This window comes from Aythya ferina, assembly GCF_964211825.1.
Source record: "Aythya ferina genome assembly, chromosome: 2".
Lineage (NCBI taxonomy): Eukaryota > Metazoa > Chordata > Aves > Anseriformes > Anatidae > Aythya > Aythya ferina.
Window position 1 is genome coordinate 11656548 of NC_140297.1, and position 25214 is coordinate 11681761.

The 25214-nt window shown below is 40.4% G+C and overlaps 1 protein-coding gene across 3 annotated transcripts in view; it reads right to left on the bottom strand.

Annotated features, from left to right (window-relative positions):
* Nucleotides 1-25214, bottom strand: part of ADARB2 (adenosine deaminase RNA specific B2 (inactive)) — a 310817-nt gene that overhangs the window by 103517 nt on the left and 182086 nt on the right. For 2 of the 3 annotated variants that reach the window (XM_084507931.1, XM_084507933.1), the window contains exon 2: nucleotides 7446-7532. The exons of the other annotated variant lie outside the window; for it this stretch is intronic. In XM_084507931.1, coding sequence (XP_084364057.1) covers nucleotides 7446-7532 — 87 coding nt within the window. The remainder of the gene's footprint in view (nucleotides 1-7445; nucleotides 7533-25214) is intronic. 3 annotated transcript variants of the gene reach the window in all.

Genomic DNA, 25214 nt, shown 5'->3' on the forward strand with positions numbered 1-25214 from the left:
TTGTCTTGGCAGTGACTTCGTCCAGCCATTTATTTTCCACTCTGACTGTTTCTCCTGTTTCCACCCATTCTAAATACACCTCTTTGGTTGCTTGCTTGCTTTTTTCTTTTTTCTTTTTTTTTTAGAAAAAAAATAAGGTGAAATATTTCAAGCAGACACTTTTCTGAAGCAAGTGAGTTTGTTTCTGTGTTACACACCTCCTCTCTCCTCTTACCTAGCAGGTTTTTACAGACCCAGTTATGGTACATAATGATATTGTACTCAGGAAGCATGACAAGAAAGATAGCTTGTGCTTCACACTGTATTCAGGATTGACAAGAATTTGTATTGATTATGCACCACTGAATAAGAAAACTCAGGGGTTATTTCAATTTGTAATTCTTACTGTATTTTTTCCAGCTGTTTTTTTTTTTTTTTTTTCTTTTTTCTTTCACAGTCAGAGCACCATAAATTTGTGAACAAGAACGTGTGACCTTAGCATCATACCTTAATCACCAAAATATGGCAACATAAAATAAACATTACTTTTTTGTCTTAAACTTGGTCGGTGAAATTCTTTAGCCCAGCTTTTGGTGAGCAGAGTGTTTGCACTGAAGCAGTGAAAAAATGCCGTGATGTAAACACAAATCTTCTAGAGGTTAGGCACAGGATAGGTGGACAGGATAAGGCATGTGTGAAGGTGATGCATGGTGTGCCTTGGCCTAATCACAGTGAAGGAAATCCGTGCAAGTGTCCCTACAGACAACAAGATTTCTGAAGGACCTCATCCTGAAACACCAGGACAGAGCTCAGTTCTTCATAGACTTCAGTGGGAGCTGCAACAGGCCAAAAGTCATCGCATCATGTAAAACAGAAGCAGCTGAAACTCTGAGTGCCTTAGAAAGCCTGCAAGCCTGATGGACTTGTGTGATATCTGGCAGCAGCTGGACAAAGTGAAATTACTTTATACTTTCAGGTATCTTTGAAATAGGAGGTCTTTGAAATGTGCCTTTTATGAGACCTCTGTATAGCAGACATGAGATTACCTCTCTAATGGTGGCACATGGACTTCTATTGTGAAAATCAGACAAAGCAGGCAAATGACACCAAACTACATAAGATAAATACAGTAAGCAGCTGTAATAGAACAATCACAAGCAATTTTAGAAATGAAGAGCACTAAAAGGAAAGGGGTAAGTCGGAGGATACACATGGGGAAAATGCAAAACTGTGGATCATTTTCAGCCCTGTTATCTCTTGTAATGTCTTTGCTCTTGAGTTCCCCAAACACATTCTCTACACATTTGGAAGTAATTATAATAAAATATGGTTCTCCAATGATGAAAGGTTGGAGAATAATAAAATTGTAAGGGGGCAGAGTTAACAAAAAAGGAGAAAGAAAAATATTACAATTTTTTTGGGGCAATAGATTCTAACCTATTGTGTAAGATCTCAAAAAATAATTCTGCACTGTAAAATGTCCTCAGATAAGTTTATTCATTGATTTTGCAGTTTTACAAGCAAGAGGAGACATTGCAGTCTTGTATTTGCTTCAGTAATTGAATAGGAGAGAAGAAAGCAGTTAGTGAAATGTATTTATTTATGCACTATTCCTCAATCTTCTGTCTGCTCTTTCATGTTTTTCTCCTTTTGGTCATTATGCACAGTAGAGTTAACCTAGAGAGTCTGCATCATCAAGAGCTTTTCAGAACTATAATGCATCACTAATAATGACACTGCCTATGTCTCTGGGTCATAAGGGCTCTACAGAACTAGCCATCCGATACTCCACGCTACATTTGAAGAGATAATATTGTTCCTGTTGAAGGTTATTCTGCTGCCAAGCCAACTTCCAGGGAGGATGGGAAAGAAGAGGTAGTAGGTGGCATCTTCACTCTGGCTGGCATCTTTAATTTTGAATCACAAGGGGCAGTACATTATTGATAAGCTCTGATGTTGAAAGAAAGAATTTGCAGTCTCTGTAGCATAGCAAAATTCTGATTCAACCTATTTGTCTGAAACAGCAAGTTACTGCTGTTAGAAATGTTTAGCAAACACAAGATTGCTACCAATGCATGTTCCACAATACAGGTAGGATTTAATTTTTATTTTCTTGTGTTCTGCATTTTAATGTCTAGCCCTTGTTTGACCTGCTTACCTAGAGTATGTTTTTGCTGTTCATCTACATTACATTAACTGCAGAGGTTAAAAGAACTGACCTCCATAATTCCTGGCATACTTGAAAGTGAAAAATTTTAAATCAGAAGCAGTAGGTATGAACCTGGGAGACAGAGCCACGATACTTTTGTCCAAGGTCAGCTACTACATCAAAAGTGATGTAGGGCAGCTTTCCTTTTGCAGGCAAGATGACATTTTCATACACATATTGAATCCATGACAGAGCTTCGGGAACTCTTCTGCTGGGGATTTCTAGGTTTATATTATTGACTTTAGAATAATAAACTTGTAGATAACAACAGAAATCATTCCTTCCTCTCTTAGATGCAAGCACACAGACATATATTTTAAAATCTTCATGAAAGAAGTCATTATGTAAGTCTACTTAAGGGAAACCAGCTCTGATCTCTCTGTTGCAGCTGTAGCCCTCCTCACCAGCTCACAGGGCTCAGGCTGCTTAAAACGATATTGCTAGGATTTACTGGTGTGTAACACCACTCTGTGAAGGAAAACATTGCCTATGCACAAAAAGTACGGTATTTTGCTGAGTTGGACTGGAGACTGAATATTTTTGAAAGGTGTTTGCCATTGCCTGTGGCTGTTTCAGCCACAAGTTGGCAGTTTGTCCACCATAGTCAGATACTGAAAATGAGCTACTGAGGGTGCACGGACAACTACTTTTGTCTAGATGCCAGTATTTAGAAACAATGCCCACCCCTGGCCTCTGATTTATATGCCATATCAAATCTGGGATATATACATGTATCCTATTTTCCACACCGTCCATGCTACTGGTAATATGTAAGATAAGGGGAGCAGGAAGGGAAGGAGGAGAGGTCATTTTTGAATAAATAAAATGAAGATACTCTACTTTGATCACATTATTGTCTGAAATAACTATGAAATCCATGCATCTCTAGTAAAACTCTCACCAATTAGGGAAATTATTCAAATAGCCTGACTTAGATGATGCTCACACTCTGATATCCTATGTCCAAGTTGGCAAACGAGCACGTGCAGCAAAAAACATGGGCAGCTCCAAGCAGAAATGGATTTAAGTACACGCATGAATCTGGACCAGACTAGAGCTTAGCTTTAAGCACAGGAGAGATCTGAAAGGGGGTAATAGATACAGTTTTCAACATGAAACCAGGGGGTTTGGTTCTCTTATGTCAGCTGGTGTGAGATAGCTTTTCTTGCTGGAGGAGGGTGTTCCCTGCATTCTGGGAACCATGGTCCTTGCTACATCTCAACTGTGCAATCTGAGAAGGGACTTGACCAAAAGGCTCATAACCAAACATACTTCTAAACACTGAATCATGGGCGGGGACTCATCCCACATGATTTTTGTTGTTTCTGAGATCCTTATGTTGGGGACCATCATCATCAGGTCTTTCTGCTGGCACTGAGAAGAGTTCTGTGCTTTCATAAGGGAGCTGCACCACTTCTGTGCATTTGGCACCATTGCACAATGACAGACACAGGAATCATATGCTCCTGTAGACCCCAGATTGTGAGTATTTGTGTCTAGTGATGGTCTGCCTTGATGTTGTAGCATAGTGTGGATGGAATGATTAAAGATCAGGGACAGGCGGAGGTCTGTAGCATCATGAAAGGCAAGCAAGCAGTGAACAGGGAATGATTATTCACTGTTTTGTACAATCTGAGCCCTAGAGACAGCAGACTTGAAACAACAAAAGGGTGAACTTCTTGACAACACACAAAATCGCTGAACTCCTGCTCCTTACTGTTGTTGAGATCAAAAGCATCAGTGGGCTCTGGAGAGGACTAGACAGGTCTGTTGGTGTATAAGAAATATGATGAGTCAGGTGCAAACTCCAGCTGAGTAAATTCCTTGCTGGGTGCTAGAAAGATATACTGAAGGGAGGATCACCCTTTAAATGTCCTTTTTCTCAGTGCATCACTAACAGCAAATGTTGAAGACAGTGTACACAGCTAAACATCCTATTTCTAATCCCATATGACAGTTCTTACACTTTTAGGTATATCTGACCTCTGGGAATGAATAGGGTGATCCTTTTCTCTCATGGTCAGGGTAAAGTCTTCACTGGAGAGTGATTATTAGCCTACCCCAAATACCATTCCAAAGGTACCTAGGGCCTTCAGTATCTTTTTCCAGCAGTAGTTTATGGATCATAAACCACATTAGTACTGTCTATATGTTAATAACCACCAGTTTAAAATGCACTTGCAGTTAACCTGCCATGGCTCCATTTCTAAAGAAAACCTAAAGGAAAGTGAAAGAGAATTTGAATCAATTTCATCTGTTGGGACTCTGCCTACTGATACAGCACGGTCTGGGCAGGGTGCTCTCACAGGATGCTCAGTTAGCAGCTGGGGTTGATTGGACACGTTGTCGGTGCTGTGATGATGTTATGTTTATTTTGGTGTGGTGAATTCTTTTTCTTTTTCTTTTTCTTTTTCTTTTTCTTTTTCTTTTTCTTTTTCTTTTTCTTTTTCTTTTTCTTTTTCTTTTTCTTTTTCTTTTTCTTTTTCTTTTTCTTTTTCTTTTTCTTTTTCTTTTTCTTTTTCTTTTTCTTTTTCTTTTTCTTCTTTTTCTTTTTCTTTTTCTTTTTCTTTTTCTTTTTCTTTTTCTTTTTCTTTTTCTTTTTTCTTTTTCTTTTTCTTTTTCTTTTTTTTTTCTTTTTCTTTTTCATTTAAGTGAAGTTTGTGAAGGTTGTTGTGATAATTGTAAAGTAAGAGTATATTGTGAGTAATCTTAAATATGCTTTTAACAGAGGCAAGGGGTGGAAAGGATGTCCCCCTGCAGCCCATGGAGTACCACGGTGGAGCAGAGTTCCACGCTGCAGCCCGTGGAGGAGACCACGGTGGAGCAGGTGGCCCTGCACCGACGGAGGCTGCTGCCTGTGGAAGACCCCTGCCGGAGCAGATTCCGGGCCGGACCTGTAGCCCGTGGAGAGGAGACCACGCAGGAGCAGGTGACCTGGCAGGAGCGGCTGCCCGTAGGGGAGCCAGGTTGGAGCAGTTTTCTCCTGAGGGATGGACCCTGTGGTACGGACCCATATCTGGAGCAGTTCTGGAAGAGCTGCTGCCTGTGGGAAGCCCATGCTGGGCTTCATCAGGGACTGATGAACAGATCTCTCCTTTCAGATCTCTCCTGTGCCTTGATGAACATCAGTTCATCAAGGACTGCATCCCGTGGGTGGGACCCCACAGCACAGGGGACGAGAGTGACCGAGAAGGAGCGGCAGAGAAGAAGTGCTGTAGACTGACCATAACCCCCGTTCCCCTGTGCCGCTCAGGGGGAGGAGGTGGAAGAGGGTGGATGGGGGGGGGGAAGGTGCTTTTGGTTTCTTTCCTTTGTTTCTCACTTCTCTAGCTTGTTAGTAATGAGCAATAAATCTTGCTATCTTCTTATGCTGAGTCTGTTTTGCCCATTACAATAATTATTGCGTGATTTTCTCGTCCGTATCTCAACCCTTGAGCCCTTTCCACATATTTTCTCCCCATTCCTCTTTGAGGAGGGGGAGTGAGAGAGCGGCTGTGGTGGAGCTCAGCTGCCCACTCGAGCAGAACCACAACACAGGGATAACTCAACCACTGCTCTACCTTCCTAGCATTCTCCTAGACGTCTGTTAAACTGTTAACACAATAGAAGGTTCTGCTTATTCAGAGCAAATCACTGAAGCTCTTTACAATGCCTAGTTAGTACACAGGTACCTGTGTGCTATAGGAATTAGTGGGATCTGTGCCATTATACTAGAAGTGAACAGTGAGGTATGGATGATTGCAAAGTAGTTCGTCTTTGTCTTTTTTTTTTTTTTTTTTTTTTTTTTGAAAGGTTCCTAATAGTAGCACTTAAAATGTGTTGTATACATGAAGAAGGAAGTTGCTGTCATTATCACTGAAGTGAGTGTTTGACCCAAGAGAGGATTAGGCACAGTGTTCCTGAAAACTAAAATTTGCTATTTTTTTTCCAGAAAATGTAGCTTACCCTGTCCATGTGAGCTATTTTAAAGCCAGCACAGGCTTAGCTTTACAGCAGCAATAAGAAAATGGTGTTACAGTGTTTGGCTTGTACAAACTTCCTACATTACCTAAAAATAACTAAGTGGCACTTTTGGGAAGCATTACGCAGGAGGTGCCTGCACAAGCTCATCATGTGCATAATATGTTTCCTGTGTGCACTCCTCATATCTCTTCCTGAAAATGTAGCCTCCCTGGGACCAATCTGAAGGATTTTCAGGATTTTTTCACCTTTGCTGAGATATGTAAAAACCTGCCAGTCCCCCTGCAGCAGTACAGTGTGATGTCCATTTGATCCTCAGCAGCAGAAAGTAGAGGGCTGTGCTCAAAAGCTATTACCCTTGTGCTGCATCATGATCAAACCACAGCAGATTAGCAACAACGGGGGAAAAAACATTCCTCCCACCCACTGCCTCTAATAGGGCAACATATCAGTGTGTGTCTGGCTGGGAAAGAAACCCATCTGGTAGGTGATACTAAAACTCAAAGAGTTGCTCATTTAGTTCAGAAAACTTCCCACTTTTTTTTTTTTTTTTTTTTTATGATTTGAGATATGTTACTGTAAGCAGGGCTGGATAACACATGCCAATTGCTTCTGGGTGATAAATGGGAGGGCTTGCTGAGGGCTATTCAGCCCTAGGGAGATACTCCTGAGCTGGTGGGTGTTTTGAAGACTTCACATCTCCTTCCAACCAAGCAGCACTCCCATCCAGCTGCACAGCCACAGCACGAGGAGTATCAGTGCCTTTCTTGGAGTGCAAGTGCTCGAGACAATCCTGTGGCTAGTTTGGGGGTTACACCTAGTTCATTTAAGCCTGGTTAAATCCCTTCTCAACTGAATTTAAAAGTATAAACTGGGGAGAACTTTCAGTATCAAAAGTGTTCTGACCCTTAGAGACTGTGAGAAAAGCAAGCAAACAAAATAAGGTAAGAAGCAGGAAAGGAAAAGGAGCTTCACAGTCCTGTGACTCTAAATGTAAACATTTCCTTCTGTAATAATTTTTCCCTTTGTATTTGTTTCACAACACTTATAAATCCCATTTGCCAGGCCTGCATAGGGAAAAGTGGGAAGACGAGTTGAGGTTAACCCCTCCTTTCCTGGATATCGGAGAACATGTTTAAACTTGGTACCTGGGAACTTTGCATTCTGCATGAGGACTGGGCCCGGGGCCTGCCAGTGTTTGCAAGCCCACCTCCTTTCCACAATTGCCCCTACACTACAGAGCTTGTATTGTTGAACTTTGTTATTCATCTGTTTGTAAAGAAAAGAGACTGCTTACTTAAATTGTCTTCATCCTCCATGGTGCTTGTGCCAGGACTCAGATACTTGAAGGGTGCTATAAAGGTTGACAGTATGCTTAATTTTTCTAGAAGAAAACAGAATAAAAAATACATATAAAATCAGTATTTTGTCAGTACACCCTGACAAAATACAGATCTACTCTACACTTCTTCTCAGGTGAAAACATTTTGGCAAGTCCTTTCCCTTTTTGCTTTTCCCAGCTCCACATCTCCACCAAAATCCACAGAACTGAATCACATTTGTTACAGCTGGCACATGCAAATCCCAAATGCATGTCCCTCCTGATTTCTGTGTCTAAGCAGTGCTTCTGGCCGTGCATCACAGCAGTGGTGCCCAAGCACTGCCCTCCAGCCTGGACCTGGTGTGAAGGCCAAATAAGAACTGATACTGATTGATACTAGCTCAAAATTTAGCTCTTTTTTAAAGATATACTTATATATATAAGGAAAAGTTGCTGATAGCACAAACTCTAGAAACAGAAATATTGAAGATAAATGTTTTGTTTAGATTGTTAGCTCATTGGTTTAGTTCATTTAATTTGTTGAGTCTGAATTCCTTCTGGAAAGCTACAGATGCTTTGCTGGGGACCTACATGAACATAGTGGCTACTTCAGGGAGCGGAGGCAAGAGAAACACATTTTATAAAGGTGATTCATAGATCTGAAGGACTTATTTGCTTTCCTAAAATACCTATCTGCTTATAAAGCCTTAGTGAGGTGGAATGGCTCTGAATCATGCACATTGTGAACAGTGCTGCGCTTTCATCTTGTGGCAAAAACATAAAAAACAATCTAAGCATGTCTTCTTTCAGGTAGCACAGGACAAATGATTTGTGCGGGCACTCTATTGGTGAGAAAGTACTTCTCTGAATTTCCTTGAATTACCTGGCTAATAAATGTACTTTTCTCAGGTAGCCACTGGTCTGGAAGGCATTCTGTCTGAAGAGCTCTTAATCTTTTTCTATTTCAGCAGCACATCTGTTAGCTTTTCAGCTTGGTTATTCCTACATTTGCAATTAATCCTTGCTCTTGTTAAAGACTGTTATCAGAATCCATCAAAAAATGACTGCAGATGTTTGCCTTTAGCTAGGTAACATTACTGCTCAACTCTATTACGAGGAAGCACAGTAAAAGCTGACTGTTCTTTGTTAAGTAAATACAATAAGAAGAATAAAAGACTGCCTGAAGAAAACCTTTTTCTGTCCAGAAACCTTTCAGCCCAGACTAATATATAATTAGAGCACAAATTAGCCTCCTTGAATTGCAGTTTCATTAAGGGATTGTAGTGATGTCACAAACCGAAAGAATGAAGCTATTTATGAATGCTTCAGCTAAAAGATTTTCCTAAGTGAATACTTTGACACTTCTTGCTAAGGCATAGCTCCCTGAGAAATGCAGCATCTCTGTGAGGTGCTGTCTCAGTGTAAGGGAGGCTGTTGGGTTGTGATCAGGATAAAGGCTGTTATTTTCTCCAGACTTTTTCAGCTAGTTTCTTTTAGGAAAGTGAGAAGAACAGAGACTTTTGGGACCTATTCCAAATGCTACATTGGGTAAGGGGAGTGCTTCAGATAGACTTAGGACCAGGGTGGTCCTTGACTTCAGCACCAGCAAAGGCCCTTTGAGGTTGTTAATACCTACCCCAGTCACCAACTGGAAAACAAAACCATATAGTTTTATTCCATATTATTACTGGATATTCTATGAGTCGTCTTTCACCCCAACACATTCTGTGCATGCAGTAGGCCGGATTTACAAAACAACTTTGAACGTTATCAAATTATTTTCCTTTTTGCCTTGGGTGGCCCTTTAGCCACCTTAAGGTTTTGTTGTTACTGTTTCCCACTTGTACCTGAAGACCTTGCTCGTGCTTTCACTTTGTGTGGCAGAGAGCCATGATGGCCTGTAAAATTTACTGCACTCTTAGATCAGCAATGGATGCGTTCATGTCAACCAAGCTCATGCAGGCCCTAAAAACAGGATATCCTTCAATCAATATGGACAATAAAAATCAGAATTTAATATTTCTGTTCATTGGTGGAACAATGGAAGATTTAGTGTATGTCTAGAAGGGGGAGGAGGGCATTTTTTTTGAGTGTGTGATGCAAGAAAAGAGGAACTGCAGTATGCACATAGCAGAGGTGAATTATGGAGCCTATGGAGGAGGGGAAGATAGATGGCAGGATAATTAAATGTAGGTGTTTACAGTGAAGTAATCTGGCTGGGTATATATCTTCAGCTATGACTGTGCACTTCCATCTTTTGCACATTATTGCCTATTAACATATAGGCACCATAGGATGCTACTTCAGCCTTATTGTCAATGGTGAAATTCAGTGTTATTTTTGTTTACTATTTTGGAATATGATTAGGTAAATTCTGTATTCACCCTTTACAGTCCTTGTATATTTTAATGTCCATCATAATTAGTCTTATCTCTGACAGTTTGATGAAATCTTATGAATAAAAATAAGGGATATGTCTGGATATGAAAAAGCAACACAATTTCTTAGAGAAATACTTTTAAAGTCTCCTTTTCTTTCTTTCTTTCTTTCTTTTTTTTTTTTCCTTCTTTTTCTTACTCTCTTCCCTTCCCTTTTTTTTTTTTTTTTTTTTTTTTCCCCAAAAAGAAGCAACAACAGGAGGCCCCAGATTAGAGCTGCTATTTTTTCTTTTTAATTGTAAATGTTCTCTGTATTTGTCTAAGGAAGTTGTTTTCCAAGGCTAGGAAAGAGGGCCTAGGAGAAGAAAACAAGACATTTTGAAAACTTTTATCCAGAAAGGTGGAATATATAACCCTACATTTATGAGAACCTGTAAGAGGAGCTATTATTGCTTGTATTACAGTTGTACCAAAAGCCTCCAATGACAAGAAGGAGCTATTTCATGAAAGCCACAAAGGAAGTTGTATTTACAATGGAAATTGTGAGACAAAGAGCAGTTGGTAGTGGGATTTATTTCTAGTTACAGTGGAATGCTAACACAGGAGAATAACATCTTATTTTGTAGCATATTCACTATAAAAACTTCCTTCCGATTGATGACACCTGAAACTCTACTCCAGTACCTTAAACACAAAAATCACCACTTCTACACATGAGAAAAACATTATAGGAAGAAACATTGCTCTTCTCTGTTTTGGGACAGAAAAATATTTGAATTCAAACTTCTTCAGTATATATTTTCCAACAACAGCAAATAGTTAAAAATAATTGTGAGCATTGTGTTTACAGTAGCCATATAAATCATGCAAACAAATTAAAAAAAAAAAAAAAAGAAAAAGAAAAAGACAATGGCCAAGATATTTTTGTGTATGAAAAACAGAAAATAATTCAGTCCAAATGTTTCAGCAAAGCTTAGCATATCGAGCAGACAAATTTCCACTAAAATCTGCTCTTTTTGTAAAGTTGCTCTTGCCCTGTGGATGCAGGCAGGTCGCAGGTCTTGTAAATGCACTTTTATTGTGGAGACAAGAATACACATATACAGCTATAAATAGCTTTTGTGCCCTTCATACCTATCAGTATTTAAAGGGCATCAGACAATACAGCTTGATCATCACACGCACTGAGGTTCTTTCACTCTCAATCACCTGAATAAAAGCAATGGGAATGGCAGGAGTTCAACACTTTTAAAAATCAGTCCTTATACGTGTTGGACAACTTGTTTAGCTTTAAGAAGAGCAGACTGAGTGGGGTCATAACAACAGTCTTCCAAGACATAAAAAGCTGCTGTACAGAAGAAAGAAGCAAACAGCATTCCATGTGCATTAACACAACTAGAAGTAATGGACTTAAATTGCACCATGGAAAATTCACTTTAAACATTAAAAAACCCTTCCTAACAGTAAGGATAGTGCAGCACTGGAATAGATAGTTTAGTAGGGAGGCTGAGGAGCTGTTACTGCAGAAGGGTTGTAGGAAGATGGTTGGCATCTGCTGGGTGTTTTACCTTTCTTTGGCTCAAATCATTACAGTCTCTCCTATCCCTCTAGTCCCCATTCGAAAGACTTGTCCTGGCTTTGATATCACACAGTAAATTTTAGCCCAAACTTGGAAAAATGAGAAGTATTTGTTAATATTAGCTAATCTCTGAGCAGAAGTGTGTGGCATGCTCTTTTGCTTGGCGGCTAATGAGCACTATTAATAACATTTTTTTAATTTTTTTTTTAAACACAACTTCTGAACACAAGAAGGATTAGACAGATGGCTACCAGTGGTTTGCCAGATCAGCATTAGCAATGTTTTACTAAATTAGTTTCATTCTCATATTTTAATTGATTACCATAAGCTACTTTACTTGTCAGAGGTTTCTTTAACAGAATTATTTTAAAAACAAAATGCAGACATTATAAACCAGTCTTAAATAATTCACTTGGTTTGCATGGAGTGTGAAATTGCTCAGGACAGGTCAGTTCTGATGCAATAATACAAAACTTACTGAAAAAAAAACTAATTTGATTTCTCTAAAGCAGTATTTGCAGCTGTTCAAATAGTTGCATTTTTAAAGCCACATTAGGCTGGCTTTATTTTGAAAGGGAGGGACATGGGGAGGGAAGAGATCTTGCACATCAGGAAATGATTTTCTACCTTCCTTCTGATATCCTACTCAGTTCAGGCTTGGGCTGACAGTGATTGACAGGAAGAGGGGATTCCTTACACAAAAGAAAAATAGGGCAAATTTGCAGGGAAAATAACAATGTCTTTAAACCACGGAACTTACTGAGAGAGGCTCACAGCCTCCAAAACAATGGCCTGTACAGCCACTATGCTGCATAATTTAGTTTAAGCAGCCGGTTTCCAGATAGGGATTTACTTGCTTGGTTTAGAATCAGTGTGTACAGACTAATTTGAGAAACAGGCATTGAGTCATGAGTTCCTGAATGTGCATAGCTGTAGCAGCATTGCCCAAGTGCTTTTGGCTGCACTGGCAAGTGGGAAGCCTCTGTGTGATGTGAATGACCACAGTGATGCCAGCATGGCTGGGAAGATCATCTCAGTCCATCCCCTCTAGCTGAAGTGGTGAAGTTTTAAGTGTGGATGCTCTGAATACTTTCAGATGGTTCATGTATCTGCACAGCCATGGCAGCAGCCTTGGCCTGTCTGTGTCAACACTGGCATGGCTGTGTTCCTGGTGCAGGAGTTCCAGTTTAGTACCTTACACTGGAAGAATTCAAGCCTGCATATATTTGCAAGGGGCTAGTAACACATGACAACTCCTCTTTGGTTTGCTTTTTGTTGTCTGTGTTCTGCACAGGGAGGTCTGAAGATGAGGCCTGTCTGGCATCATGTGCCCTCCTTGAGAGCCATCAGTTAATGCAGCTAGAGCAGCAGGTCCAACTGAGCAGCCCAAGGGTTAAAAAACAAAACAAAACACAAACCTGTGTTCTGGAGGATAGAAAAGGGTTAAAAAGTGTGGGACTGTTTCCATCTGCAGAAATGGTGCTTGGCATCCCTGAGAGTGTGGCCTCTGAGGTGGACAGTTACTAACGATCTGCTTTCTATAATTGGTTTTCAATCCAAGGCATTTGTGATGATATCCCACACTGGCCCACATGGGAACAGCAAGGAAAGCTTTTATTGGAGGTAGCAGAGGAATATGTTGAGAGAAATATCTTCTGGTTGAATAAGATTTTTGCCTGGAACATTTTTCATAAGTGTGGAGACAAGGGAATATTCAGATTAAGGAATCTAGGTTTTCAAAAGAAATAAATTTTAAAAAAGAAAAAAATAAAAGAAAAAAGTATTCAGCATTACTCTTTGTTATCTGCTTCAGCAGGGACCTGAAATGAAGATGTGAAACATCAGAACACATTTTTTTTTCAGGACAAGGGGACAGGGAACACTGGGATAGTCAGTGCTTCAGTGGAAGGCTTTTGGCTGCACAAGGCAGGCTGAGGTTTGAGTCAGAAGCTGTAGGTACAAACCCAGAGAGATTGATGCTTCCTCTGAAACAGGGCAACAAGCTGTCCAACATAATGCAGGAGCCACACAGACCTCAAAAAAAACCCTCGAAGGTCTTTTTACCTGCCTCACCTGGAAGACTCCACCAAGAGAAGGAGCCTGCTCTAAATGGATCTACTTACTCCCTTTATCATTTATTTATCTGGTTGTTTGGGCAGGGAATATGTCTCTGCTCTATCACTATTTGAAATGGGGTCCTCATCCAAGACAAGAGCTCTGAAATGCCAGTATATTAAATAACAGGATCACGTTATGGCATACTGCAGAGACCACTGAGTGTGAAGCACCAGTGGGCTCAGGGGACTGGTAACAGGACTAATACTTCTATCTCTGTGCTCCCTATTTAGGCTGTTAATTGATCCAGAATTGCTGTTCTTGGAAAGCTTTTGGGAAGCTCCATGAAATGCTTTGCTGGTGGTGATCCAGCCCCTAACATGCAGCAGCCAGTTCATCTCCTGTGCCCTGACCACTTTGCACCCAGCATCCCAGCAGGGCCTCCACACGTGCCCATTTCCTTGAAGGACAAAATAACTTCCAGTTTATCACTTAGGAAGCAGAAAGGACCGTCCACAAAGCCATGCACGTGAGTTGTACAAACTTATAAAATACAGCTTGAGGTAGAGGACATACGCTCTGGGATGTGTTGATCACATCATGGGCCTTAGCCAATACTTGCAGCATTTAGGGCGTTATTTCTTTGCACAGTAGGCTGCCCTGCAGCTCTCCTCTCCTGCTTTCCCAGGATGAAGGTGGTAGGCTTTAGCTCAATTTCACCATATGAATGTAAATAGGCATTTGAGTAGACAAATCTCTGGCTGTATTTTAGTGCTCCATAAAAGCCCCCTCCCAGCTCCTTTGCAGTGGAAGACCATTTACAGAATGAAGCACGTTATGTTGTGAAATATTAGTTTCTTATTACTTCCAGTAAAGAGCATAGTAAGTAAAAACACAAGGTGGTTGATGGATTTTATATAAGAAAGGCAATACGTATGTGTGTTGTTCTCTATTAGATTCCACAGAAATCAATCTGAAATCTAGTTCAGCCTAGTAAAATTAGATCTAAAACTGTTTAATTTTGTTTCAAGAGTGTTTTTCTCTCCTGATGCTTTGCTTGAGGATACACAGAGATAAAAACTCTTGAGTTATTATCAGTTTATGTGCATCTCCATCTGCCTGTGGAGGGTACTATATTATGTATTTTCTAAGTGATCTGGCTCTGGCTTGGAAATAGCAGTTTAAAAGTCACATCTTCACAAGCTTCTTATGCTATTTGAACGTTCATTTTGGAAATATTTTTATTTTGTATTCTATAACCCAAATCTCTCTTTTTTTTTTGGATGTCATCACTTTAGGAAAGAGAAGTACAAGAGAGGATGATTATCTAAAGCTACTAGTGCTCAGCTCTCTGCTGAAGTCTTGCAATGGAGAGCATAAAAATGACCAGTAGACTTATCAGGCATCTCATAAATCTGCATAATTGACACTACCCATGACTTCGGGTAGCATGCCAACTACATATCAAACAATATTATCAAAGGGCATCTGTCTACGTATTTGAAGCAAACTGAAGGGCTTCCTCAGTCATGTGGGAAACTAGTCTGGCTAGAATTAAGGTGAATGAGCTTATTTCTCATTAGCCTGTGTCTACATGCAAGTTTGCATTACCTAAGGAGCCTGAGCTAAACTTGGACAGAAAACTATATGAAGCTCAGTTACCCACCATTAATTTATATATTAACTGAATTATGACCATGTGAAACAGGGATGTCTATGCCAAAGTAAGAGCACCAAAGTTAGCAGAGGTGTTTAAAAAGACACTGGGAAGCAGTGGATGAAAGTGATGCTGCTCTGTATGGAGGTGTGCTTGGTGGGGCTGTGATGTGGGGAGGTGAAGCAGCTGCCCATGAAGGCATCGCTCCAGAGCGTGCCTTGGGACTGTGCCTGCAGAACAGCATGGGGGTGCAAAGCACAGAGATGCACTATCCGACTTTGAAAGGTTTTACCATCTTCTGAATCCAGCAGAACGATGCCCGAAGTCTTAGGTGGGGTTGAGCTGTTAAAGCCAAATTTCAGTTCTCCAAAGTCTAGGTCTCCAGGTTCAGCCATCACCTGCTGTAGGAGTGGTTTAGAACTGTAGGAAGGATTGACCTCACTTTACCTTCTGAGAGGAGACGTCAGCATTAACTTGTACACATAAATGCCTGCTGAGATAGGTACAATAAAACCCTCTCAGAATGTGTGCATTGATTTTACTGTGAAACCGGGCTACTGATTCTGACTAAAAGACTAACTTGTAGGTGCCCAAAATTAGGAGAGATGATTTCTACCCTTCCTTGGTCATCTACCTTGCCAGGAACACTTGATCTATCTTGTGGTGGGTGTTATCATGGCCTGTGGCTGCACCACAAGGTGCAGAGGCAGATGTCCCAGTACCCCCAGCAGCTCAGCCCCAGCAAGAAGGCTGTGTTGCTGGCAAGTTTTCTTAATACTTTTTCCTTGATCTTCATACTGGTTTAGGCAACCAACTGGGTCACATGTTACTGAATGAAGGATAGGGAGTGCTTTATGCTCACAGGGCTCATGCTGAGGGCACTCAAAGAATGAAAAATGTTAGGAGTTATCTTACATGGGATAAAAATCACAGAATCACAGAATATCCTGAGTTGAAAGAAATCCACAACGATCATCAAGTCCAACTCCTGACTCCACACAGCACCAACCAAAATCAGACCAAATCAAGCAATAAGAAAATGTTTATATAGGTGCAGTGTAGATGAGATATTTCTTTTACCCTTTACAGGATGATGGTTTCACTGTGTTGTGTGTGGATCACCCAACATTGCATCAAGATGTGCCTCACCTCAACAAAAACTGCTCTACCAGTTCCTCTAAACTATTAATCTGCAATGTGTAGTGATGCCTACAAATGCACATACAGCTAGATATAGCTGTTTGTCTCCCCTCCATAACCCATGAAGAGACAAACTGGCCATGGCCCAGCCTAGTGCAGACATTGCCAGTGAGGCTGTCAGCTCTCCTCCTCAAGCTGTACCCAACTCTTTCCCAAGCTCAATACCTGCTTAAACATCAGGAAATAAATGACCAGCATCAGAAAGTTCTACTCAGCAATTAGTGATTAAAGACTTTGTTTAACCTGTTCTCTTCATCTATTGTAAGACAGCCAGCTGTGGTCTTTGTCTCTTGTACATCTGTAATAACATATATTTAACCTGAATCCTGCCCTGATTTATCCTAATATGAAGCAGTCCTCTGCTAATCATTCTGTTCGTGGGCAGAATGTTAAAGGTACCACTGTTATAATTTAGGAATGCATTTACTGAAAATGTGCACATATTGAGAGCAAACAATTCACTCCAGGTGCTACAAGAGGGCTGAGCTTTAAAGGGTTTCCTCAGACAAGATATGTCTGCTAATTGAGTCAGTTATTTAAGCATTTAGGCACTTAAATTCACATTTGATTCCATGGGAGCTGAGACAGCTAGTAGGAGTTAGGGGCTGCCCTGGGGCTGTCCCTGGTGTTGCTGGTATTACAGTGCCATTTGCTACAACACAGCTTCTCCATTTTCACCTTTTAAGGCATGAGTCTTTAATATTCATTAAACTTTCCATCACAGCTTGCACAGAGTCTGAAAGTTTCAGGTTCATCATTGCTACTTGGTTAGTATTTTCTTTTTGCTGTTTTTAGTTTTTATTCAATCATAGCACAAGTGGCTTCGAATCTGCCCTTCAATTAAAAGCAGCAACAAAGGAAAAGTTGGCTAAGCTTTACAAAGAAGGCTAAGTTCTCAGAGTGATGCAAAGGAAACTTGACACCTGACTCCCATCAACAATAATAATGGGGGCTATGCATCTAACTCTTTCTGCATTGTGCTGACATTGTACCCTTGAATGTTAGTACAGTCCAATAATTCTCCAAAGATGAGGCAGCTTATTTTCTCTGCCATTGCTGCTTTGTTGGCATTTTTATGGCATTCCCAGAAGTACTACCTGTCAGAGTTAGTACTTCCAAGGATGGCATTGCTTTGGGGTGATTGAGGATTGATGTAATTAAAGAGAAGGCAGTCTACTGTTTGCCTGTGGGTGTTTTATATCAAGCGTTTCACTGCACAGCTACGATTGATGATTTAAATGATGACAAAGTTGGACGGCTCTGTATGTACAACAACGATTTGAGCCAGGAGTTCAGGGATGTGAGAGGCTTGTGTTTTAAGCTAAAAGAATTCTGAGAATGCTGCAGAAAAGGAGCTTTCTAGGAAAGCTGCAGCCTTCTTATAAGCAATTTAATATCGTCACTGAAAATGTCCCAGAATCTAGTCACAGAAACGGACCAGTCCTAGTCACAGCTAGGGACAAAAAGACTGTTATTTGGGAATTATATGGAAAGGAAAAGGGAAAAAAAAAAAAAGAGTATACAATATTACATCATTGAATAAATCCATTGGGTGCATTGTGTTGAGTTCTTGTTTTCTTTAGGGGGATTATCCAAATAAATCTCCTCATACTTTTGTATATATCAACATCTGGAGCAGTAGGCCTTATTTATAATCAATGAAGACTTAGTTAATATATCCTATGACATTAAAGTACATTAATTTCATCCTAAAGTATGCTCTGTGACTTAAACATGTTAAAAAACATGTGAAATATTAGACTTATGATTATCCCAACATTTACTCCTTAATAAACTGGTGAAGTGGTAAAAGCCCATAAGAAAACTGCTCTTTAACAGTGCAGATAGAGTTTGATAAGGATGGTCTGGGAGCATAAAACAGCTCTTTGTGTAGAAAGAAGAAGCTTATTCTTCTCTTCCCTGCTGTAATGTCCATAAACTCCAATTACATTTATAACTTTGCATTAAGTTAAATATGTTATTTTACACAAGCACTTAGAAAGTCTACTAAATATCCAATAATAGTTTGCTTTATTCCCTTGTTAGCAGCTGCCATGGTGGCAGGACTCGCACAGGAACGAAAGTGATTTAGTGCATTGATTTGCAGTTGGCACAGCCCTTCATTCTCAAACAGAACTGATTAGCTTAGCAGGAAAGTGCCATTTACTTTTTATCGCGTTTCTCCTCTGCTCATCTCCCTTCAGTGACTGCCAAGAGGAACAGCAGAGCTGTAACCTCCTGATCAGGTTGCTTACTTTCTTCAGCTCTAAATTCTGCAGTTCTGAGGACGATTTTGTCTGGATGGTGCTGCAGCATCAATACAATATGCCAGGGTTACTGCTTTGATAAGCTGAAAACGGGTCCCAGCGAGCTCTTTTGGACTATTTCAACACAAAATTAACCCTGACTACGACATCCCTGTATGTGACAAAAAATCTTGTCTAAACCATGATTTTAGGTTTCTTTTTTTCCACCATTTACTTGGAAAGCTAATAGGACACTGAGGCATAATGTCTAGCTGGGAAGATTTCTCCTGAGTATGTCACTTTTGCCTGGTGGACTGACCCTAGGGCTTGCCTTTTAATACACAACATTTGGAGGCCTATGTATACACTTCTGCCCCTCTGATCTTCTGTGTATTGAAGCTGCTGGGGAAGCTCTTGATTCACCAGTTAAAAGTAAAGATTTTCCGCTGCACAGAATGACTAGCAGCTGCAGTAAAAACAGTGGGAGTCATTGAATTAGCAATTATTTTCCCTTGAAGACCAATTCACGACAGAAGTTCAGTTTGCTTTGGATAAGACTCCATAATTTCACGGGTCAGATCCTCAGCTGGAGTGAATCTGTGTGGCTTTATTGAAGTCCACAAGCATACATGGAGCCATATCAGCTGAGGTAAGTAGAATAACACTGACTCAAACCAGTTAAGGATCCAATCCCATAAATTTATCAGGACAATTCAGTCTTGATAATTCTTCACAATTTTGATGCAACCTGATCAAAAAATGCCACGATGTCAAAACTTCTCAGGGGTTTTAGATATTTCCAAGCCTGTCTTTGTTGAGAAATAAGAAGAAAAAATAGGAGTGGGTGGGAGGCTGAAAACCATGGTTCAGAGTTATTTCTGGAAACAAAGATGAAGAGGGGAGAGAGAATTTCCTTCCCACTTTTAGCTGAAATTCCCTCTTAATAATATTAATCCTTTTGGACTCCTTACAGTTAACAGAGATGAAGAGGCCAATCCCTGACTCTTCTACACTGGAGCCTCCATTAGTTCTACTAAATAGCTAGTGCAGCACCAGAGAGAACGAAGTACAGACACATTTACCTCCCCTTCTCCTTTGATCTCAGCAAGAGATTATAAAACAGCTCCCATGCTCTGTTCTTTCATTTTAAAATGCAAAAGCAATATGAAACCTTCTTCCCTCTGGCACAGGAAATCCTGGTGAGGAGAAGGCCCCTTTGCTAGAAAATGTATAGCTCACACACTTCAAATGTATCTAACTCCATTAGTCATGTGAATTCAGGATCCTTTTTTTCCTCTTACAAGCCATCTTCCCTCTTTCCATAACAACAAAGAAAATCCTCTTTTCTGGTAAAGCAGGATTTTTTTGAACTGAAGTGATTCAAAAGACCAGAGTACCTGACGTAGCTAATGAGCTCCTTACAAACTAGGGACAGGGTAACATGATGGCTACAGCCCTCTCCTAAACCACCAGAAAATAAAAGCTACCTCTACAGAAATTAAACTGCCACAGAATTGGGTACACTCACAGTCAGCAGCACCTTACTCTTTTGGTCCTGTACCTCTTTTGCTCTGCCACTGGTGGCAAACTTTAATAACCATGACATTAATTTTATGATAAGATGTATTGTACTTTAAACTTCATTGATAACAAAGGAAATCTTGGGTGACTGGCTCAGATACAGAGGTATACATTTAGTCAGATAAAACCAACTCTATGTGTTTGCTCATCTGCAGACCTCTTCACACTTCATGAAAAGTCCTCCTTAGCCTACATCTAGGTCTTCTCATCCTGTGGAAACTCAGGCACAATGTGACAGAGGAAGCAAGAGTACTAGCACTAGAATATAGGTATAGCATGGTGTCAAAAGATAACTGAGATTTATACCTGTAAACAGACAGCGTAGAAATCTAGGCACGAGGTTCTGGCTTCCAAAGTGGAATATGTGACCCTGCATCAGAGCCTAGGAGACACACTTAGCTCTGAGAGCATCAAACACCTCGGAAAGGGACACACAGGAGACGGACTTCTTAACAAGGATTTGATCAAAGTAGACAGTAATGAACACTGAAGATTAGAATATGACCTAAATCCTTTCCCTCTTCAGGGCTTGTGGAGTTCACTTAGTTACTAGGAGGGAGCTCTTCTGTTTGGGATTTCCTCCTTGGGGCTGATGTCCAGGCCCTGTCTTTCAAAACAAGAGAAAATAGGAGCAGGGATCATGCCAGTTAAAAGACGGTGTACTTGAGGGATGAAAATGGAGAGACTTTAACCAGTGTGACAGGGTTACTGCATTTATCCAGGGCAGGGCTGTGGTGGGGCTGGGAGACCAGCACTTCTAGGGCAGGGCCTGCCTGCCTGCCTGGAGGGGGATGAAATCAGGGCTGGGCAGGGCCAGGGAGGCCCCTTGGTGCCCTCAATCCTGACAATAAGCAGACTTTTAACACAGTCTGTCTGCCTGCACAGACAGCTACTCTTCTGTGTATAATTTAATGCCCCTCTCTCTACATTTTAACCTTTAAATTAGACCAGTGAGTTTTTCAATGCAGGCAAAATAATAATGAACGCTTAACAAAGAGTAATCCTGCTCTTCCATGCTGCCAATTATGGCAGGTACTAATCCATCTAAAATACCAGTCCTTGTGGTAATCATATGCTTAATGACCATGCTTGCCATGGCCTTGCTTGGCTTCCAGGCCTGTTGATTAAAATATGCCAGGTTCTTACACACAGAAAAGACACTGTGAACCATCACCGTATGACTTTTCCCATGCTGAATTTCCTACTCCTTGTACCAGAGTGTGTGTACCCCTCATCAGTGTCAAGCACAGCCCCACTGCTGATGGATGACAACAGTACCCTGCAGCCTGACATCCTGCACCCAGAGTCTCTTAAATAGTTCCTACTGGTCACTTTGCTTTGTGCAGGTGGCTTTTTTGTCATGACACCAAATGCTAGGTATTACAGCAAAATAATTCTTTAAACCCCCCAGTTATTCACTGCAGTTATTCACTGCAAGAATCAGGCTATGCGCTGATTTGTTCAGTTTTGAAGTATTCTTGATCATATCTTGAATGCTGGTCATGGCAATGTATTTGGAGTTATGGGGGTCACATCTCGAGTGCCATGGCTAAAGACCAAGACACTGGAACTATATTTATTAACTTTTCCAAGCCATTTGATTGCCCAGGACCATTCATAGCATCCAGGATCATTTGTGCTAAGAAAATTGAAACACCTTGGCCTTGGCTGAGCCTCAGGGGATGGATTTGCTTCATATTTGTTAACAAAAGAGAGAATGAGAGGGAGAGGGAGAAGGAGAAGGTAGCAATTTGTCTCCAGAAGTAGCCACACAGTAAATCTCCAGTGAACAGAGTTTTAGGAAAGAAAGTCCATCAAGCTGTGTTCAGCTATTCTGCTTCCAGACTTTATAGATGGTTTTCACGATAAATACAATTGTCTAATGCTGATGATTTATATGCAAACAATTCCATTATTCATTTCCTCAGCTCTGAGTGACAAAATTTTCAAGCTGTAATGTGACCTTTGCCACTTCCACAAATGACTTGCTAACAAAAAATGAACTTGTTCAATTCAAAAGGAAATAGAGAACAACAAAGCTATATCTTCTCCCCAAAGGGACAAGAACATAAAGTCATGCTCCATGTGGCCCTGGCACTGTAAGGTGATTCAGGTTGTAGACTGAAGTCTGTGCCATCGATACGTGTAAAGCTTGAGATCTGTCTAGCTCGTGTCTACTGCTGAGAGAGTGATTTGTACACAGTAATTTGCTCAGTGGTTTTAAGCTTTTTTCCTGTTTGCATCAGACTTTGATTTTTCCAGATATATTTGTCTGTAGCATTTGTTCAAACGCACTTTGTAAACATATTTCAGCTTATGCAAACTATTTGTTTTGACTGTTCACTACTCATGCTGTGTAACCAGCCACCTAAGGCAAACTGCAGCTTTCCAGTGCTTTCGCAGATGACTGATCCCTGAAGTCCCTTGAACTGTTTTGCAAATCTCCACTGTAATCTGTCTCCAGTCACCCAATAAAGTTACCAAAAGCTATTTCTCAGTCACATAACAGGGGTCACTATCTGTTGACTCTAACAGATATGCTTAGTGTCTTGACAGAAATGAAAAATAACAATGGAGTGCATTTGCACATGCACAAAATAAGTTGTAAAAGGAACATTTTCATGATTCTTCTTAATCCAGATATTTAAAATGTAAGACTCATTCCCCAAAATCTCTGTAAAATCTAATAAAAATACAAATACTAGCTTGCAGAACCCGTTCTGGAAAATAAGTACAGTAAAGCTTCTTTTCTAATACAAAAGCATTATTTTAAACTATCTTTGCTTGGCATCACCTATCTCTAATCAGGCTGCTGATGAAGAGATCTGGAGGCCTGGACCACCCCAGTTTGAATCCATGGGTAAGGGATTCAGTAAGAATTACGGATGAATCCATGGGAATGGATTCATAAGTACATAGGTGTGTATGTCAGTATGCTATGTTTTTTACAACAGAAAAAGAGATGAGATTTCTGCTGATGATGAATGGCATTGGACTTTGTTTCCTACTGAATAAAAACAGATGGCCTCTAAAGACCAAACTGTAACAAATCCTTTGACTGCCCCAGAGTCTTCCTTCTGGCCAGATTGATGCTTAGCACAGCAAAGGCTGAGGCTAGGTGAGGTAAACCTTGCCCTGACTGACCTGACTTGTAACGACTTCCAGTGCCAGGTTGTTCAAAGAAGACTGCTGGATTGGTACAGAAGGAACACTGCATTCATCCGCAGAGTTCCCCATGGAACCCAGATGCTGTTTTTATGGTTAGTTAGGCTTTTAGGAATGAGTTTATAGAAGAAATGTGACTGCTAATGACAAATCTGTGGACAAAGGTGCAACAGTGTTCAGAGTGCAAGAGAACGGCTCCCGAATGTGCGTCATTTGCCATAGCTCAATGTGTTATCTCAGTGAAGTCCCAGGCACCTCTTGGGGCCATGTTTATTTCTGACAACCTTGTTAGAAACATACGCTATGTATCAGAATATTTTTCATTTTTTTAAATGTCTAGACTGAGGTCGCACCTAGAAACTTCCAGGCTCTTGTAAATGACAACCCCTGACTCAGTGTTCATAACCCCAAATACCTTGTTATGACTCCTTGTGGAAAAACTCATCAACATCATTACATGTGATATAATTAGAAGAAAATAAAGATATCTGAACTAAAATAGGCAGCATGTATTTTTAAGTGCAGAGGAAGGTCATTCAGCATTGTTATTTTGAGGACTCTGCTGACAGAGGCTTTTCTGTAACATTCTAATTTCAATGCTACTATCTATAGCCCTTTGTGTAGATTTGTCCTTTCAATGTGCACTGTTGTCAATGAAAAGATACTGTAAGCTGGTTTCAAGGTGTGACTCAGGGAAAGTTGGCAAAAGGCTGCTCTGAGATTTTCAAAGCCGTGCTGCTTATCTTCAATTTTAAAGTGTCTTATATGCATGCAATCCGCAACAGTTTGAAAAATCTCTTCCGTAAACTGCCTCCAGTCTGCAAGCAAGAGCCAAGGTCATAGAAAGGAATTTGATCATATGGCCACAATGATTATCTGTCAACTCTTGTGGACAGCTTTTGAGCTCTCTTATGGATGATGGCCATGAGAGAGTGTATGTGCACATCACCTTCACATGCGTACACACACAAACTTACAGAAACCCTTGTGATTTTCTGAATACGGATTTCTGGTTTGTACATTATGGCTTCTGAACACCCAAATACATACAGGGGCTATATGCACCTCAGAGTTCTTGGCATCCATCTCAGGTATTCGTGTTTGAAATGGGGTTCCCCATGTCCAAGAGAAAACCTTCATGTTTGCACCAAAGAGTAAGCCTCAGCAGACTCAACAGTTTCTAATGCAATAAGCATGCTTATGGAAGAGAAAACAGGGCCATACAGAGATCTGAACAGATGTAGATCTGTAAGAATGGTGGCTTTATAAGGAACAGCACAGAATGCATATTTAGAAAAACATCCCATTTTGATTTGATCCTTGAAATTGCTTACAAGCTCATCAGAAGAATAAGACTTCCTGGCCCCAAATGATAATTTTCTATTTGAAATTAGGCTCTAAAGTATTATCGAAAACACACACACGCAAAAAGTAGCTTCTCCAAAACAATTTAGAACCACAAAAAGGAAGGTTTCCCTCCACTCTTTCCTCTTTCTTACATGCTGCCCAGTCATGACAGGCTGTTCAGCAGGATGACAGGGATTTACTACTTGTTCCATGGCACAAAAAAGGCATTAAAATAAGTCCTCACATAAATGATTGCATCAATTTTGCAATCAACCAGAAACAAACAAACAAACAACAAAACGAGGTCAACACCCACTGCAGTAATCTTGCCAACGCTGTGTATAATTAAAACAATTTCACCTTGGGATCTAGCATTAATTATAATATGGAGCAACTCCAAGCCTTAGCATTTCAGTTTGTGTTTACGGACATAGTTAGAACAGAGGTTTGTACATAATTTTCTGTTGCTTTCTTTTTATTTTTGATCTATTTGGCATTCTTTTTTACAGTCTATTTGCTGTGTGTTAGATGTTGCTT